The sequence below is a fragment of the Lepisma saccharinum genome, chromosome 30 (assembly GCF_977018435.1).
Source record: "Lepisma saccharinum chromosome 30, izLepSacc3.1, whole genome shotgun sequence".
Lineage (NCBI taxonomy): Eukaryota > Metazoa > Arthropoda > Insecta > Zygentoma > Lepismatidae > Lepisma > Lepisma saccharinum.
In genome coordinates this window covers 10,532,368-10,553,168 of record NC_139258.1, presented here as the reverse complement: position 1 = coordinate 10,553,168, position 20,801 = coordinate 10,532,368, and the positions used below count along the sequence as shown (strand labels likewise).

The 20,801-nt window shown below is 36.6% G+C and overlaps 1 protein-coding gene across 1 annotated transcript in view; it reads left to right on the top strand.

Moving 5' to 3' along the window:
- The first annotated feature begins 3,459 nt into the window (after positions 1-3,459).
- LOC145982043 (uncharacterized) overlaps positions 3,460-20,801 on the top strand; it is a 39,905-nt gene continuing 22,563 nt past the window's right edge. Inside the window, exon 1 of the mRNA XM_083115619.1 lies at positions 3,460-4,447. Coding sequence (XP_082971745.1) covers positions 3,666-4,447 — 782 coding nt within the window. The 5' untranslated portion in view covers positions 3,460-3,665. The remainder of the gene's footprint in view (positions 4,448-20,801) is intronic.

Genomic DNA, 20,801 nt, shown 5'->3' with positions numbered 1-20,801 from the left:
TTTAAATTGTCTGAAAAAATGTTCCTGGACCGAATTTAAATTGATCCGAAAAAATGTTCCTGGACCGAATTTAAATTGATCCGAAAAAATGTTCCTGGACCGAATTTAAATTGTCTGAAAAAATGTTCCTGGACCGAATTTAAATTGTCTGAAAAAAGGTTCCTGGACCGAATTTAAATTGTCTGAAAAAAGGTTCCTGGACCGAATTTAAATTGATCCGAAAAAAGGTTCCTGGACCGAATTTAAATTGATCCGAAAAAATGTTCCTCGACCGAATTTAAATTGTCTGAAAAAATGTTCCTGGACCGAATTTAAATTGTCTGAAAAAATGTTCCTGGACCGAATTTAAATTGTCTGAAAAAATGTTCCTGGACCGAATTTAAATTGATCCGAAAAAATGTTCCTGGACCGAATTTAAATTGTCTGAAAAAAGGTTCCTGGACCGAATTTAAATTGATCCGAAAAAAGGTTCCTGGACCGAATTTAAATTGATCCGAAAAAAGGTTCCTGGACCGAATTTAAATTGATCCGAAAAAATGTTCCTGGACCGAATTTAAATTGTCTGAAAAAAGGTTCCTGGACCGAATTTAAATTGATCCGAAAAAAATGTTCCTGGACCGAATTTAAATTGATCCGAAAAAATGTTCCTGGACCGAATTTAAATTGATCCGAAAAAATGTTCCTGGACCGAATTTAAATTGATCCGAAAAAATGTTCCTGGACCGAATTTAAATTGATCCGAAAAAATGTTCCTGGACCGAATTTAAATTGATCCGAAAAAATGTTCCTGGACCGAATTTAAATTGATCCGAAAAAATGTTCCTGGACCGAATTTAAATTGATCCGAAAAAATGTTCCTGGACCGAATTTAAATTGATCCGAAAAAATGTTCCTGGACCGAATTTAAATTGTCTGAAAAAAGGTTCCTGGACCGAATTTAAATTGATCCGAAAAAAGGTTCCTGGACCGAATTTAAATTGACCCGAAAAAATGTTCCTGGACCGAATTTAAATTGATCCGAAAAAATGTTCCTGGACCGAATTTAAATTGATCCGAAAAAAGGTTCCTGGACCGAATTTAAATTGTCTGAAAAAATGTTCCTGGACCGAATTTAAATTGTCTGAAAAAATGTTCCTGGACCGAATTTAAATTGTCTGAAAAAATGTTCCTGGACCGAATTTAAATTGTCTGAAAAAATGTTCCTGGACCAAATTTAAATTGAAAAAAGGTTCCTGGACCGAATTTAAATTGATCCGAAAAAATGTTCCTGGACCGAATTTAAATTGTCTGAAAAAATGTTCCTGGACCGAATTTAAATTCTGAAAAAAGGTTCCTGGACCGAATTTAAATTGTCTGAAAAAATGTTCCTGGACCGAATTTAAATTGATCCGAAAAAAGGTTCCTGGACCGAATTTAAATTGTCTGAAAAAAAGGTTCCTGGACCGAATTTAAATTGTCTGAAAAAAAGGTTCCTGGACCGAATTTAAATTGTCTGAAAAATGTTCCTGGACCGAATTTAAATTGTCTGAAAAAATGTTCCTGGACCGAATTTAAATTGTCTGGAAAAAGGTTCCTGGACCGAATTTAAATTGTCTGGAAAAAGGTTCCTGGACCGAATTTAAATTGTCTGAAAAATGTTCCTGGACCGAATTTAAATTGTCTGAAAAAATGTTCCTGGACCGAATTTAAATTGATCCGAAAAAATGTTCCTGGACCGAATTTAAATTGTCTGAAAAAAGGTTCCTGGACCGAATTTAAATTGTCTGAAAAAATGTTCCTGGACCGAATTTAAATTGATCCGAAAAAATGTTCCTGGACCGATTTTAAATTGTCTGAAAAATGTTCCTGGACCGAATTTAAATTGTCTGAAAAAATGTTCCTGGACCGAATTTAAATTGTCTGAAAAAATGTTCCTGGACCGAATTTAAATTGATCCGAAAAAATGTTCCTGGACCGAATTTAAATTGTCTGAAAAAAGGTTCCTGGACCGAATTTAAATTGATCCGAAAAAATGTTCCTGGACCGTATTTAAATTGTCTGAAAAAAGGTTCCTGGACCGAATTTAAATTGATCCGAAAAAATGTTCCTGGACCGAATTTAAATTGATCTGAAAAAATGTTCCTGGACCGAATTTAAATTGATCCGAAAAAAAATATTCCTGGACCGAATTTAAATTGTCTGAAAAAAGGTTCCTGGACCGAATTTAAATTGATCCGAAAAAATGTTCCTGGACCGAATTTAAATTGTCTGAAAAAAGGTTCCTGGACCGAATTTAAATTGATCCGAAAAAATATTCCTGGACCGAATTTAAATTGTCTGAAAAAAGGTTCCTGGACCGAATTTAAATTGATCCGAAAAAATGTTCCTGGACCGAATTTAAATTGTCTGAAAAAGGTCGGTTGCCCCTATATGTTTGTGACTGTCCCTTCATCCATCTTATCTTACCACCATTCATCCCCATCTTCGCGATTAGCCAAAGGGGCAGAAAAGTAAAAAATAAACTAAATCAATCAGAATTTTTAAATCAAGAAGGCTTAGGTGGGCAGGCCATGTGGCACGAATGGGAGGAAAGAAGTGTTGACACAATTCTTGTTGGGAAACCTGATGGTAAGAGACCGGTAGAATGGAGGGATAATGTTGAAAGGGGTCTAAAGGAAATCGCGAAGGATGGAAAAGATCGGATTGACCTTGCCCAGTATAGCTGCAGCCATAAACCTTCGGGTTTAAGAAGACTAGAGAGTTATAAGTGAACCGGGCCAGAAACTGGCGCGGGGCCTGCCTTTATGACAGAGACCCTTTGTTGCCGCGTTTACCTGCAATTAGTGCTATTACTTTTGCAAGAGCCGACGACGTTAAAATTCTGCTCTTTGATTCCACACCGGTTGGTACGTCGACTCAAGTATAGTTAGTTAATCATTGTGATAGCAAATATTCTTTGCCAGAAGTATAATTGCTTGACTTTTATTGACGTCTTGTTTATTTCTTTACTTTCTTAAGTGGTTGGCAGCCTCTAAAGTGGGGAGACAGAATTGGCTAAACTCTCAAAAAGACAAAACGCACTCATTTCAGTATTTAGGTATGCAGCATCCGAGATTTCACTTTCTGCGAATCATCACCTCTCTCTCTTTCTCACGGTTGCTTCTCAGAGACGAGAGGAAAGGAGAGAGAGAAAGTGGACGAGACGGGAGGCTTTCGGACGAAGCGACGAGTGTTCATGTAGCGCCACGCGTGCAAGCACCTCGAGATGCGAGAGAGAGATTTTCCACTCTCACGGTTGCCATGGAGACGGAGGAGCCTGGAACCAGTTCGGCAAAGTAAACCGTGAGAACGGCTGCGGGGGAAAGATTTTCACCGCTGCAGACGTTCGCCAGTTCGATCCGCAATCTAGATCGCCTCCCACCCCCGCTGAAGTGAGGGAATCCCGCGCTCCGGTGGTTTTCGCCAACAGGTGGCAGTAGCGTCCGGTGTGGCGAGCTCCGTGGCTGGCCGAGAGGTTCTCTAGCCAGAAGTGTCCCAATGAAAGGTGCAACCACGCGTCGTCAGGCTTTGCGGTCGCACCGGCGGGTGTTTTGGCGCCTTCGTCCCGTTGACAGTGGGTGGGGCACACCCCCTTTTGCCCCGGGGCTGTTTTTTTGTCTGCGTGTGTTGTGATGTGGTGCTGAGCCATGCCTCAGGACAGTGACGGACAACGGGGTGATGCGGACGCTACCGGACTGTCCAAAAAACCGGACATCTTGGACGGCGTGGACAAGGAGACTCCAGCAGCTACTTTAGAGGGCCTCACCTCGCTCCAGAACATACTCCAGCTCCAGAGCGCGATGATGTTCCCCTTCCAGCAGGCCAACCCCATCATGCTACCCTCGACTTCCGGTCTGCAGCTTCCGGTTTCGACGGCCGCGCTCAATCTGCAAGCCCTGGAATCGTATCTGGCGCTTCAACGTCTCTCTAGCGGCGATCTGAGCAGGCAGCTTACGGAAATGCTTGCCTCGCGAGGGACGCTGGACTTCATCCGCTTGGCGGAGACCGTGGCTAGGACTCAGGCGAGCGCTGAGTCCCCGAATCCCGGTTCCGCAAACTCGGACAGTTCCTGCGACGTCGTGGACAGTTCGGACAAGACGGACGCCGTCGCGACGTCCGCCAGCACCCCCGCACCCCTCCAGTTCTCGTTCCCGGTGCTGAACAGCGAGACGTACCCCCTTCTCGTGAACGCCATGTACACTAGCACCATGCTCGGCGTCCCTATGAACTATCAGCGGCGCCTCTTAATGCGGGGGCCCGGGCGAGCCGCGCGCCCCAAAAAGCAGTTCATTTGTAAGTTCTGCAACCGGCAGTTCACCAAATCTTACAACCTCCTGATCCACGAGAGGACCCACACGGACGAACGCCCCTATTCTTGTGATATCTGTGGGAAGGCCTTCAGGAGACAGGACCATCTCAGAGATCACAGGTGAGTCACAGATACTAAGTGAGTCACAAATGCTAAGAAATTCTCTGTTGTGTATGCAGCATGTTACCTTTACAATCACACATGCACACATATTATATATTCGTAGTCTTTCTGATAGGAGATAAATACATATTACTATTATGAACAATAATTATAACAAGCGCACACATTTTTTATGATTAGTAGGGAAAGACATTTAACGACCTAAAAAGTTGCTAAAACATGTCAAGAAAAATATATTTATGTGCAAAAGATAGTAAAGAAATTACCAATAAATTTAAATAAAGTTCCCTCTTGTTAGCTTACCACTTAATTAGTTCATATTTGGAGACTAATTTAATGGATGACAATGCAAAACGTTTACTATAACTCGTTCGAAAAGGGGGGGGCAATGCCCCCTGAACACCCCTTGTAAGAAGCACAACACTCCGATTATTACAAATTTGGCAAATATGCAATTAAAAATTAATTATATAAAAAAGAATTGTATCCTGTATTGTTATTGAAAGCAGAAATTGCAGCTGCTTTTCACATTAAATCTAAAATTAAATGAACACTTGGATAAGATTCTCAAATAGAAATGTTTTGTCTATGGTTAACGAGGAGAAATATTAGTAATATAATAAACATAATAGTGCCACTACTTCCAACTATTTAAAAATGCCCAATATGACCTAAAAATTGCCCAAAAAATGACGAAAATGGAAAGAAAAAACCCCAAAAATTAGTTGCATTTATTCAACCCATTATTTCATGATACACACTTTTTTTATGTATTCAAACAGTATTTCAACTATTTAAAACAATTAATCATCAAATGCTTGCCCTGAATGATTACTAGGGAACGGAACTTTATGTGCTAAAAAACTCGGAAATATTTATTTTTTATGTGTCATAAATGTTGAAAATATGTGATAAAAACAGGAAAATATGTGACAAAAATAAAAACATTTTGTAACAAAAACAAACTATAACATGTATTTTAAACACCTGAAATTAGTTTCTAAATGATTACCTCTTAGCGAGATATTTTTTGGAAGAGTTGCAGTGGATCACCATAGTTTTCTCCAAATTCTCCATTGTAAATCTGTGACGATTATCTCTAAAAAGCATCTTATATTGTGAGAAAGATCGCTCCACGTCACAAGAAACAATTCTTGCATATTTGAAGCACGAAATGTGACTAATGCTGAAGGTTTCCAAAGTTCCCTCTTCCTCTACTTCACCTTCCAAAACACGTGCAATTTGACACAAAGTTTGAAAACCTTAGTTTTTCCCAAAAATTTCTGTACATTTAGACATTAGCACTTGTGCGTTAGATCCAGTGAGTTCTTTCAGTTTCGTTTCTACTATACGGACTTCACCCACGGAAGCTGCCAAAGTGTTCGCGGACGATTCAAGCTTTCGTATGGAATTAGAAAGAATGGACAGGTTTGTTGAGATGTATGCCAATTCGACTTTTAAGGAGGGCTCCATCAACAGTTCTTGCAGAATTCTTCTTTGTCGTGATCATTTACAACAGATACAATTTTTTCAAAGTTCTGGGCATAACATCTGCATCGCGCAACTACAGGTGTAGGGGGAAGGGGAACCTCAGGACATTTTTGTTTAAAAATGTCTATTCTTCTAGGCGACTTAAAAACTTTCTTCCCATTTGAAACCAGTTTATCGACATTGGGATAAAGAGCTCTTATCTTTTCACATATTCTATGCAATGCATAAGCCACACATGTAACGTGCACCATTTTGGGGTAGCTAACGGCAAGACCACTGCATGTAAGCTGCAGCATCTGCCAAGAGAAGAACATTGTCAAATTTTATGCCTTCCGGCCACAATAGCTGCATTGCTTCATTAAAAAGCCTTGCTATCGTTACGTGTAGCCAGCCACAGCTACTTACAGCTATTTTCTCCCAATAGGATCGTAGGCGAGGTGCCAGAAGTCTGCCAGCGAGAGTGTTCAAAGACAAAACAAACCTAGCACTCTCGATATGAAAGAGGTGCGGAGAATAAACATTTTTCCTTCCAGGATTTCGAGGTAGATGAAGTCAATGAGCGATTTTATGTATTTAAAATGAAAATTCGCAAAATATGTATTTACATACGGAAAACTGGAAAATATATGTTTTTATGTAAAATAAAATTTGCTGTGTTGACATATAAGGCTATGATCAGAATTTTGGCAAAAATGAGGGTCTCTATCTTATCGCAGAAAAAACATTTATTTACCTAAAGTTCCTTTCCCTAATGATTACATACTTGTTCTTTTCATGTAGCAATCAAAAGTGGCAAATACCGACACATCACAATCTTAGGAACGATATGCAAGAATTTTATATTGCATATTTTTAATCATTTTCCATTTTGCCACTTCTATAGTGATTGAGTAATGCAAATCAATTTGTGGGACAAACATTGAAAATATGATATCTACTATTACTCGACTTGTTCGCTAGTTTACATTCGCTTAATCGTCTGGTAAGCATTCAAAAGTCACACTGTGCGCTCTGTGCTTTTTACTTCCACCATCTTTAGCAAAATAATCTCTGCTTTTTCTGGCAACAGTGACCTCAGGTCAACAGTTCTAGTAGCAAATTTCAGATCAGTCCACTCTAACCTTAAAAAATGTAACAGATGCGAAAAGTGATGACCGAACACCACGAAAAATATTACAATTGTAATGTACTTACTTCTTTCCTAAGTATTTAAGTGATTTTTCTCAACATGTTTTACAAATATTTTCTACATAAAAATGTGAACATTACAGTACTGGAAACGACATAATGAATCATGAATTTCATCACACAAAAGGTAGTTCAATGTACCCTACTTATTTTTAGTTTTCAGGAATTGTTATTGCACTTTACAGTACGTGTATTAGTCACTTCGTTGTTCAGTAACAAAGTTTTACAGCAAAGTTCAAATTAACATTTTCGGATCTTTCCTTACATAAGAATTACAAAGGAAAATTGAATTCTGTTTTCTTGTGCGAGAATTTGATGTGAGAAGTGAAAAGGTAAGAAGCTTTGTAATGGTGTCGATTATATTAAAATTATGAATATATTACTCTGTTCTTAGTCAAGTCAACAATATAGAGCACTTGAAATATTGTTGGGAATATTTTGGTCCTAAGCTGAGTACATATTTACTATCAATTGCGCAATTCTTCGGTGATTGTACTCTTCCACGAAAGGATTCTGGTTTCATGAACAAGTTTTCATTTGGGAAAGATTTGTTACCAATGTAATGTGTCTTGTTACTCCACACAAACCTCGAAATGTATTAATTCGAAACTTTCGTTGCATCAATTGACACAGTCAAACGTAATTTTTTTTATTTTTTTTTAAATGCTCATGTCTAGTCTTCTAAATTTATTTATTTTGTCTTATTTTTTATGAATTTTAGTATTATAATTGATTGATTTGATGAAGGAACATTGACTAAGAATATCCATGCCCAGTCAGGAATTCGAACCATTCCGCCACGGAGGTCAGCAAATTTTTAGTGCATCGTACTGAACAGCAACTGACAACAAGTTTTCCTGCAAGTATTTTAATGCACCAAAAATGCATCAGCAGTTTATGCATTGTATATGTTGCTGCACACAGAACCCAATACGTGTCAATTGACACATATATTTTGATGCCAATAACACGTTAACGTGCATATACTGCAAATGATGCACCTTTTAGTGTGTCAAAATAAACATAGGAATGTATTAAAGGGTATTTGTATGAGATGAAGTCCCGTGTGATGGACTAAAATGCATCAATTTGGAAGATCAGAGAAGATCATTTCGAAGATAACAAACTTTCACTTTTAAAGCATCAATTGACACAGCTAAATGTGTAATTTTGTTATCTTCGAAATGATCTTCTCTGATCTTCCAAACTGATGCATTTTAGTGCATCACACGGGACTTCATCTCATAAAAACACCCTTTAATATATTCCTATGCGTATTTTGACACACTAAAAGGTGCATCATTTGCAGTATATGCACGTTAACGTGTTATTGAAATCAAAATATATATGTATCAATTGACACGTTTTGGGTTCTGTGTGTTGAGTCAATATATTTGTGCTAATTTACACAGTTTTGATTCTGTGAAAAAACTACTATTGTCGCGGATACTTGGACCTATTAAGGATGAAGTCCCTGTCAAACTCACCCTATTAATTCGCAGCTGACTGACGTACGCAGAGGGGGCGTGGTGGTCCTACAACCCTCTTCAAAATTTAGAAAATTTTTTTTTTTTCAAATAAAATCACGAAAAAACAATACTAAATGCAAACTTCCCTTGAAATCGCTCCCATTGCCATTTTTGAGAGCGAAATTTTCTAAATATGCGAAATATTTTATAATGTATCCCGCCTCGTAGAAAGCAGCTATGTACAGTGGGATCCATGAGTATTACCGTGCAAATTGTCCATGACTATTTTCATTAATTTTTCTCTTACATCATATGTGTTTCTAACAGATGGATTTTTATGTATGCTGGTGAAGAATTAATTCTTGAAATTGTTATTGTCGTTAACGGTGTTTTTAGCATAAGGCTGCGTTTGGATTATTTTTCCTTCGATTTCCGGAATATCCGCTGAAGATTGCCGGTGTTATGTGCTTGAAGGAAGTTCTTTCCAGCTTCATCAACCGGGCTCCTTTTTATGAAGTGATTAGACTATCGGGTTGTGACGCCAGGGGTCACGGGTTCAAGTCACGCCTTCGGCGTGATACGTTGCATGCAGTGGCGTATGCTAAGTCCAAGATATGGGCTATCTCACTATGACACGTGGCTATGGAAGGGGGGGTACCTGAACACAGTGTATAAATGGACACACACACATTTTGCTCCTTCTCGGTGTCTTCAAGGAAGTATCGTTGCCATGCCAACGGCGTTTAGGATGCCAACTCATGAGAAATCAGGTTGCCAACTCTTGAGAAACCAGGTTGCCAACTCTTGAGAAATCAGGTTGCCAACTCTTGAGAAAACAGGTTGCCAACTCTTGAGAAATCAGGTTGCCAACTCTTGAGAAATCAGGTTGCCAACTCATAATAAATGAGGTTGCCAACTCATGAGAAATCAGGTTGCCAACTCATGAGAAATCAGGTTGCCAACTCATGAGAAATCAGGTTGCCAACTGCAGAATCACCATCATCTAATTGAAATTTGTAATTTTATTCACAATGTATAATAGATTTTCCTTCTGTATTCTATTCTCTAGTTTTCAGGCTTTGCAGATAGACTAGCTAGAATCGAATATACGCTCCTGGTTACGTGCATATCCTAATTACCTCTGAAATATTTAGATTCAAATATAACTTTAAACTGTTATTAATTCAAGCAGTGTATGATTTCAGTCACGTTGTAGTTTAAAATGTCATAGTTTTCACATGATTTTATATTGTTTACCGGTATGTATTAATTTCGTGCAGGCCCGTAGCCAGGCAGGGGGCAGGTGGGGCTGAGCCTCCCCTGGTAGGGTTGGTAGCCCCCCTGGCACTGCCGCCAGCCCCTTTGACATTAGGTAAATCTATTTTGTATTCTAATTTCTTTGAGGTGAAGAGTGAAAATGTACACAGCATATATTATTTTGTTCACAAGATGAACAGCAGCTATTAGATTTGTTCATTTTGTTTGTAAGCAAAAGTCTAAGTGCCGGCTAGTGTTTAGAATATTCTCTAGACTTTAGAAAGTTCTTTCATAGGGAAGCGTCTTAACCTGTAACTTCCCTGCCCTTGTTGCAGCCGCTCGTTTGACAAATATCTGGAACTTTAACGTTCACCCACATTCCTTCCACAGCTGCGTCAAATGTCAACAGATCCATAGTTTTGGGAACGAATGGGAGTTTTATTGCTTCGGCCGGGACACGGTAGGCACTATGATTGAAGCCATATGATATAAATACCTGTATCATCAAAAATAGTATAGAGTGTGTATTAAGGGATGGTGTCGGTAGCAGTCAATTAACACATAAATAGATGTTTTAGAAGATACAGAAGAAACTGTAGTACTTGCATGGCATTTCTAAATTTTATGTTTTATAATAATATGATAATAATAAAATGACCCCTCCCCCCCACAATTTATCTTCATTTAATACTGTTAAACTTTTGAAAAATGGACTTGATTTACAAAGCCCCCCTGATAACTTGTGAGCCCCCTCTGGAGATCAATTTTAGCTACGGGCCTGATTTCGTGTTGACACAATGCTTTGTGATCACTGTAATTGGGCATGCGCCCGTGTATTGGAAACAGTGATGTGCCGTAGACTATAAGTTTACTTCTACATGCGTTGTCTACGCGTAATCTACACGAAGATTACATTGGCTTATAGTTTACATAGTCTACCGTAGACAATGCAAACAACAGGGAAGAAAGAAATCCCAGTATTCTTTGAAAGAGAAAGTATTATTTTTTTCTTCAAACATGTCGATGATCTGGGCCTATAACCAACTTAGGACCATCCGATGTAATCAAAGTTATCGAATTTTCACTAACGAGAGGAAAATGAAAAATCGGAAGAAAAACAAATGACAGCCACTGTGAAAACAATTGGGAAAACTGACATTATTTTTTACACTGACAAAAGACAAACCTAAAGTATTATTTTTTAGTCTTGTTACTGCTTAGAAAAATGCATGTGTCTTTTAAAGTAGATTTTTCCACGTGTGAAATGGTGGAAATAGAAGTAAATCAAATCTTGTCATTCTACGCACATCGCATTTTTTTGCGGTGTGTCGCGACAAGTTTGTTTTGCAGTTCAATTAATAATTGGATGAACGTAAATAAATTCTTAAAACGCTTATTTCTACAGTGGAATACTCCACAATTTCTATTTCCGCCTGCTTATGCTGGTTGCAAAGCCCCATGTTGTCTACGTGTATTACGTTATCGACGTAGATTATATAGTTTACATAGTCTACATTGTCTACACGTAGAATGTAGACAATCGTTGTTTACGCGTAGACGCACATCACTGGTTGGAAAGAAATAAAACAAGTATAATAATAATGTGAAAAATAATAAAATCACCGGCATAACCTCTACAGCTAAGTGACGGACACCGGTGACAGTTCCCATCTCCCGGCGGTGCAAGAATTAAATACTATTTGTCCACCACCAGATTCTAGGTTCCTCAGCTTTCATTCTAGCACGTTATTAGTTACGTACAGGTCTAGGATTTTTGTGACCTAGAAATCACCAAAATATGCCAAATGAAATATGCTCTTATGACCTAAAATTTTTAAAAAATATGCACTATAATTTGAAAAATATGACCTTATAACTGGACCGTTTCAAACATCAATAGGCTATTTAACATATGCTGATATATTTTCACATTACGTACTATTTTTAGTTCACTATATGGGTCCTGAGTTGCAATGCACAATGAACACTCTCTTTAAATTTTGAAATAAAAATGAAAAAGATTTTGGTGCAGTCAGAAAAAAAAATAACTCGAGTGAATATGGAAGTAAGAACGAATCCACTTAACAAAAAAATGACTGTATATTTCTTGAAAAAGCAAAAATATGCTGAATATGACCGAAAATCAATCAATCAAAATATGCTCTCATCACGCAGAAATGACAAAATATGTCCTTATAAAGCACCTTAATTCAATTAGTTTCTTCACAATATGAATATCTATATATTTAGGGAACACATTATAGTCGCGATTAGCCAAATGAGGCAGAAAAGCGACGTAAATGAAGAAAATACAGTCCAAAATACTGACTGATGTAGAACAGGAGGACCTGTACTATGATCAGTAGTCCTCGGGTTCGTTTCCCCCCCTCAGAAATTGAAATCGTTAATTTTGAATTATAAAAATACCAAAACAATGATGTTATTTTGATATTCGATGAGAAACTTTACTTGATTAGTGTTCTAGCATAATAATAAAAAAAAAGAAGGCAAGGATGAGTTTGCTCGAAAAATTATTCCAAAAAACAATTGATTTCATTAATTTTCAAAATTCAAGCCCCTCTGATACCATAACGGTACCGCCGTTGCCTTGTAATCAAGCGGTCCTGAGTTCGATACCCGGTTCAGGCACACGGTAGTTCGGATCCCAACTGTAGGTCCAGTCCCGACTAGCGCATGTGCATAAAGTGGCCTCAAAACAAAAACTCAAACCAGTTTTCAAAATTCCGAAATTTTGTGTCTCAGAAGTAGCACAATGTAAATTAGATGTATATTTTTTTACCCTAACTTCCGAAGATATTTTCTTGTTGTAACAGTTAATAACAAAATTAGTCACGCATTACTTTATGTTACCGGTATGAAATGTTAAAAAGTAAATAAAACAATTGTGCTGGATATTCCGTCATCTTCATTTAACGATATTAGAAAAGTTTTCTGGAGAGAAAGGTTCCGATACTCTTCAAGTTAGTTACTTGGCGAGTTTTTCTTGATTGAGTTGGGTTTCTTTTAATTTTAAAGGACACCGATGCCCAGGCCAGGATTCAAACCCGGAACATGTGTTATTGTGTTGGTTAATTATTGTGTTCATCATTAAGAACTATTCAAAATGTTGTGGTATGTTCCTAAATCGTGCATGGATGTAGTTGCATACAAAATTTCTGTCGTTAAAATAAAAATATTATTGTGTTTATTGTCATCTATAAGAAAGGTGTCGCGTATCATTGCGTACCGACAGATAAAAACCACTGTTGTTGATGATGATATATTTATTTTACGTGATGAGCACAATTTGAAATCGGGTACCAGTAGCGTAACTAACAAGCTCTGCGCCCCCCGGCCCCCCCAGGCTTACCATACGTCCGGGATTAACCCGGACAGTCCTGGTTTTTTAGTGCTGTCCGGGGATTTGAGAATCTGAACATGAAAATTGCTACCAGTATTGAATTTTCACGACCAGAATTTATGACCGGCAAGGATCGATCGATTATAAGGATCGATTCTTTCCTTTCTTCGAGAAATCGACTTCAGTGAGCGTCTTGGTCGTCTTGCAAGCGTGTGAAGTAACTCGTCTACACGTTTTTGATAATTATAACTATTTACAAGGTCTTTGCATTTGGCAATGGGCAAATGAAAGTGTGTATTTAACATTAACCTGCAACAGGAATACAAATTCTTGAAACTGTGTAACGACAGTGACAGTGAACGTGTGCAATGTACACTCTGTAATGGAGTATTTTCTCTTGCACATAAAGGAAGAGGTGATATTGAAGATCACGTGAAAATAGTTAAACATAGGAGAGCTATTAATGCTACTGCTTCAACAAACAAGAGATTTTAGAAAATATATTTTTTCTTGTACAATTTATAGTTTAATGTTCAAATAAAATGTTAAGGCTTTTAAGTAATTTCAATTTATTTTTGTAAAAAAAACAACTAAAAGGAGTTGATCGCGAATATGTCCCGGGTTGGACCCAAAAAAATATGGTAAGCCTACCCCCACCCCCCGCAAGTTTCAGTTCTGCGCCCCAACTCTTTTCTAAAATATTAATTCAATCCTACATTTATACTAGTTATATACAAATATGACAATACATATTTATTTGAATCAATATAAAAACTGGTAAGACAACAGACAAACTAAAAAAATATATATATTACAGATGAACAGAGATTGTTAGTACAAGAATTATGATATTGTTAAATGCCCACTACCAGTACTCTGCGTCCTTTTGATGGATTTTTTGATTTGTTTGCTAGTTTGGTCAGTTTTCGACCCCGATTGCTCACTCATTCTCACTCCTTTCATTGTGCTTCTCAAGTAATTTTTGATCAATTTTAGCTTGGAAAACGACCTCTCAGTTGATGACGTCACAGATAGGGTCAAATACAGCATAAGAAACACTGCATACGTCAGGAATGTTACTAGACAGAATTTTGTTTTCTACCAAGAATAATTCTGCAACTTCACTGATGTTCGACATGTTATTCCTTTGATATCAGTTGGCACTACATTCCGAAAACAAACCATTTCTGTAGCCATAGTGCGAGATACATCTTCATATTTCTCCCAGAAATTAGTAGTGGATTTCACTGACTGTCTGTTGGCGTGTTTCGTTAGTGCGGTGTGGCTTAAAAAGGTGAAGCTTTCTTTGATTTGTTTCACACTCTGAAATCTATTGTTTACTTGATTTACTAGTATCTAAAGCATGGTAAAAAAAAGTGCATTTTCTTGCCTGTGGTATACCCTTCTATGACGTAATCAAACACTTGAACTATTCAGCTAATGAAGGTTTTCTTCTAATTTGATAATCCACTTTCTACTTGTGATTAAGACTTTCTGTTTGCAGTTGTAGGGGCATAAAAATATAATATGTTTGGTTGAAAATATATTTTAACGCCAAAAGGAAAACTTTTTTGAAATATGTCTCTTTCTTAATTTATCCCTGAAGCTCGTGCGCCCCCCCCCCCCCGGAGAAAATTGCAGAATTACAGTGGATCATACAATCTTATACATCATCATAAATTCCAATTGTAGGTTTCAACAAGTTCAACTACTAAACCTCTGGCCTTATTTAAACATGCAAGAATTGAGATATTCCTCTGAGAATATCTGGGAATTTTATTAGATATATTACTCAGTAAGTATTCACTATATATTTGGAAAGTTAAAAATTTCTGTACAAAACTTATACTTTTATTCTTTCACTAAGGTTAACATATTGAACTGTGCTAACCATTCAAAATAATGTTGCTCATGGCATTTTTTTAAAAATGTGTGCATAATAACCTGATAAAAAGTTCTTGAACTGATTCAACTTTTTCAAGGTGATTCGTGGCTGTCAGAAACCATAATAATTATGGTTTTGTTGATATTGTTGAATACGCTAATGAATTATTTTTATACAGGTATATTAATGTATCTTTTTTTAAAAAAAAAGTTTCCATGAGAACAATATGATGATAATAATAACAATACATTGGAAATAAACCCAGAGATTATTATAATTGAGCCTTGAGATTATTAGTTCTACTATTAGACTTTATATCAATGGCCTGTTAGACAAACATTTATTATCCATGAAACCCTTCAGGGAAAGTAATATTTTTTTTATATACCTATAAAATATTTATTGGTTGTGGACAAAATCCATGCACCAGTTAACAATTTATCAATTGGTATTATATACATGTATGCACATAATATTTACTCACAATTATTCCTTTCATAATAAATAGTTACCAAATTTCATTACACTTTTACAGAATTATATTCGACTTATTAAGATATTTTGTAAGAATATAGATTACCGAGAATAAAGGTGAAGTCAGTAAACAAGGCTGTGTCAGTGGCGCTTGATGTTCACTCCTGTACAATTCCTGTAAAAATGGTTCTCTGCAAGTTTCATAAAGTTTGCAGTATATTCATTGCACAAAGAAACTGGTGAAGTCACTAAATTCTTCTTGTAAAGGTGAACTGCGGCGATAGTGTGATTTAACCTGCAGCGCATTATAGTTGTGAGGGAACTCCGGGAGAGTTGAATCTGTTTAAACCAACATTCCTTTGGAATTCTTTCTTGTATAGCATAGTAGGCCTTACCGCATTGAGTGCCAGTATTTGTCCACAAGCTTTGCCAGTCAGTAAATATTATTTTTTTTAGTGTGTGATTCCAAAACTACGGACGGAAACTTAATTGAAAGCGGCCGTTGGATTGTTTGATTCGCTGCATATTTTGCCAAAGTATCTGCTATAAGGTTCCCTTCTATGAAAGAATGTCCAGGTGTTCAAATAAAGTTGATATCATATCCCAATCTCGTTAATTTCAGTGTGAGTATTCTTAACAATGTACCATTTCGTATGACATGACCATGATGCAAACTGTAAAGAATTTAGCATAGATGCTGAATCGGTTGCAATTATAACTGAATTCAACTTCTTGTACATAAAGCAATGCCTGTCGTAAAGTAATATTGTCTACAGAGCAAGTCGAACCATCCAGAAATTATACAGCCTTAGATACAGTGTTGCGCATATTTTTTTTTATGCAAGTACGAGTGTTCAAAAGCAAAGAAACAACACTTTTGACCAAAATAAACTTAAATCTAAAACACTCTTTCCATGGCTTTAACATCTCGAAGAGTTTAAAAAGTTTAATTCAAATGCTATGCAATGAGGCTTCACCGAGAATCACAACACAAACTAATATATTCTCGGCCTAATTGCCTCATGCGAAGATAAGGCGATTTATTTTCTAAATGAAAACTTCTGCAAAAGTAAACCTATACGGCTGCTGAATAGTTTACGGTAAATGTTTATATCCATAACAACACTTCTATTATTTCAGATTAAGGAAAAATAAAATTATTAACATTCTTCTGTTCGAAAATCAATAAACAAATTTATAATCCTGCTTTTCATATATTTCTCTGTCTATGTTACAAAATTACAGTTGTTCATGTTAAGGTAATATTAAATTTTGAATATGGGATTTTCGATTTTGACCTTTGTATCTCTCTTTCTTTACAGTATTGTTTTTAGTGTCTATTATCATGCTTTTTATCTATTGGACGCTTTTCAGTGTGTCTTGAAATCTGGACTCTACTAATTAATAAATATTCTGAAAATTTAAAAAATAACTATATCTTGTTTTGCACATATTTACTTTGGTTTGTTGATATAAGCAACTTTATGGAGGATTAAAGTAAGGTTTGAAATAAAGCTTTGAAATATGCGAGAATATGTTCACGTTGCTCGTCGAGTTGTTCAATATTAAAAAGCACTCACTTCAACATGAGTTCTGATCTTTGCTAATAAAATTACTAAAAATAATTCGAAGTTCTATTTGTGGATTAAATGTAAATACCTTTCATAAACTTAGGAACTTTTGTAAAACAAATTTAGAACAGCGGAGGAGACTTGAAAAACATCATTTTTCAAAGGGAAAGGGTCAAAGCTGAAACCCTGCTAAAACATTTCCAATACTGAAGTACATGTATATATCAAAGATTCACACAAAATGTCTACATAAATCTCACTATTCTCAAACAGAGACGTGCGAAAAATGACAATATTTCTTCATGCAATTTAAATTCCATGGATTAAAATATCTGCATCAATTTTCACTGAAGTGGCGAGATGTGTAATGTAATAAGTTGTAAATTATTTTCTAATAAAATATAGTGATATTTCAAATATAATACAAATTTGTACAGGAATGTTTGTAGTACACTCTTTGAAATGAGCCTTTTTGAAACATGTTTGAAATTGAAAGCAACTCAACTCAACTAAGCTTTATTGGACTTACAGCTTACAGGTGGCTGTTTATGCCCAGCATACATTATAAGTTGAAATTGAAAGTCCAATGCTTAAATATATAGGAAAAGGTTCATTAATTAGGGGATAAAAGGGACTATCGCGCCTTCATAGGTTTTAGAGTATTAAGATGTAGCATTTATTTTTCGTTTTCAAGATACATGCACTTGGAATTTAATCAAACGTTAAGTACGACAATTTCATCTTTAAGCAATAATTTATCTGTTAAAATAATATCGATAAAACTTAATTTTATCTGAAAATTAGTAATATACTCATCACACGTAACACACATTATGCTCATTCAACGCCCAAAAGAATGAAAACTTTCGGAATACGATTTGACATTATACTTTTCACCGTATATTAACTTCCATATATCAAATATCACTGGTAGCTTCATACGTTCAGATACCATACAAATTTTCCAGCGAGCTGTAATTTTCAACATAACTATATAGTTTGTATGCACAAGCATTAAAATAATGCAAATTAAGAATATGAATCTGGTACTTACGTTCTGCTTCCTCCGCCAATCAGAAGCCGCAGAGTGTTGTGCAAGACAAACTGAAATGAAGAAATAGTACTGCTGTAATATTTAGAATGTATTCAAATACACTATTAATGAATCAAGTGTCGTAGTTTCATGTATTCAAAACACAATTTTTAGAAATGTATTCCTTTTGATTTCATCATCAGTTGCTATTCCATTATAAATACTATTATTCATGGTACTAATCATTATAAACAGGTTGTTCGTTTTGTCTCTGGGCCGAGATAGCGCGTGAACAACTTTGAACAACTCTTATAACGCAGGTTAGTTATATTCCTTTCCCGGATTCTCTGGAGTAAGAGAACGCGAACGCGTTCTGTGCGGATGTGGAAGGGTGTGCGCCTCGTTCAATGAACGCGCGGAGGGGAGGGGCATCCACGGGAAGGGGCTCATTCGCGGTCCAGTAGTTCCGTAGTACACATGTCAGCTCGCAAGTCTAGGGGAACTCTGCATTCAGGAGAGCGCCTCATAGTGTTGAATGTGTTCGAGAACAACTTGTTTGAAAAGTTTAAAACACATGGCTTTGTTTTTTTTACAAATGTTTAAAACAAAGTGTTTGAAACATGTTTTTCATACTTGTTTAAAACTCATTTTGATACACGATGTTTCATAGTTTGTGGTTATTTGCATGTTTTTTGAAAATGTATGTTTAAATTTGTTTTAATTTTTTTTCTGATCTTCGTAGCATCAAAAGACAAATAAACGTGCAATATTATTTGTTATTTGTGTAAAACAATACACTGGCCATTGTTAAGAATAAAAGAAGAAATTGGCAGCAGAAAGCGTTTTGCTTTACGGCCGTTACACCGCGCAGCACTTTGTTGCTTTCATCCCGCACCCTTCTCCACCTAGTCTGACCCCGCCCACAAGCTTTTCCCTCTGCGCGTCGCTACTCCAGAGAATCCGGAAAAGCAGTATAGTACTCGTTATCTATATATATATATATATATATATATATATATATATATATATATATATATATACACTACGGGGTTACGTCATCTAACACACGGAACATTGTGCTCTCGTATAGAAAGCAAATGGCGGAAGCAGAAGTAGCGTGTAGGACAGAGATTTTCGCAGAAAACAACATGCATTCGCATTAAAATGGATCAAAACTACATTCACGAACTTCCACAACGCTACAGAAAATGATTTCCGTAAGTACTTTCTCCTGTAAATTTGAAGAAATCCGTCACCCCTATACTATAGTGTTACCCAATTATATATATATATATATATATAATTGGGTATAGTATAGGGGTGACGGATTTCTTCAAATTTACACTATACTAATTACTATACTATAGTGTTACCCAATTATATATATATATATATAATTGGGTATAGTATAGGGGTGACAGATTTCTTCAAATTTACAGGAGAAAGTACTTACGGAAATCATTTTCGGTAGCGTTGTAGAAGTTCGTCAATGTAGTTTTGATCCATTTTAATGCGAATGCATGTTGTTTTCTGCGAAAATCTCTGTCCTACACGCTGTTTCTGCTGCCGCAATTTGCTTTCTGCACGAGAGCACAATGTTCCGTGTGTTAGATGACGTAAACCCCGTAGTCAGTGTTTCAAACCTCGCCGTGTTTTCACTATAACATGACGTGTCTAGTATTTTTATTCTTTTTTCATTTTTTTAACCTAACCTAACTTAACCTAACCTAATCTTACGGAAAATGGTTTTTGGGGCTAACGTCAATGGTTTGTGGGGATAACGTCAATGGTTTGCGAAGTATTAGCATAATTTCAAATCCGGGCACGAAAGTAGGTATTTTCCGGTGATCGAGGTTGCAACACTGCATAAATCGACAAAACACTCGCACAACGCGCGATGAACCAGTACACTGTCGCTATAATGTGTGTTACAGAATCGAAATAACAAGTAACAGTAAGTACTCGTAAATGTAAGAAATAGACATTTATCTTAGTTAGAAATGCATTATTTCACTTTAGGAAATGTTCCGCATTCCAAAATAGTACGTTAGCAATGTAAAAAAGTGCGAGATATATGATTTGTAGGTGTCACCCCATACTATAATAGTACCTATAATTGTCTACATGCTAAAGATGTGTGCGTAAATAAGCGAGACGTTACGGGACGAAAACTCTTCCCGGAGAAATGGGCGAAGACAATAATCTGGCCATTTACAAAGGGAAAGGTGATAAAGGTAATCCAAACAGCTACAGGAGGGTATCACTGTTGTCGGTATTGAGCAAAGTATACTGCCAAATTCTGTACAGGCGTTTACAAAATTGGTGTGAAATTGATGTTCTTTCACCCATACCAGCAGGATTCAGGAGAAATTTCCAGACCATTGATAATATACTTCTGTTACAAACATTAATACAGCAAAAGCTGGGGGGAGAGAGAGGAAAATTATATTCTTGTTATGTAGATTTTGAAAAGGCGTTTGACACAGTTAACAGGAACATGTTGTGGACGGGGTTGGGGGTGTCTGCCAAAATGCTAAAGGCTCTCCAGGCCGCCTATGAAAAGGTAGAGTTTTGCTCAAATGTGGGAATGGGGAAGTGAAGGGATCAAATTAATCGGTACTG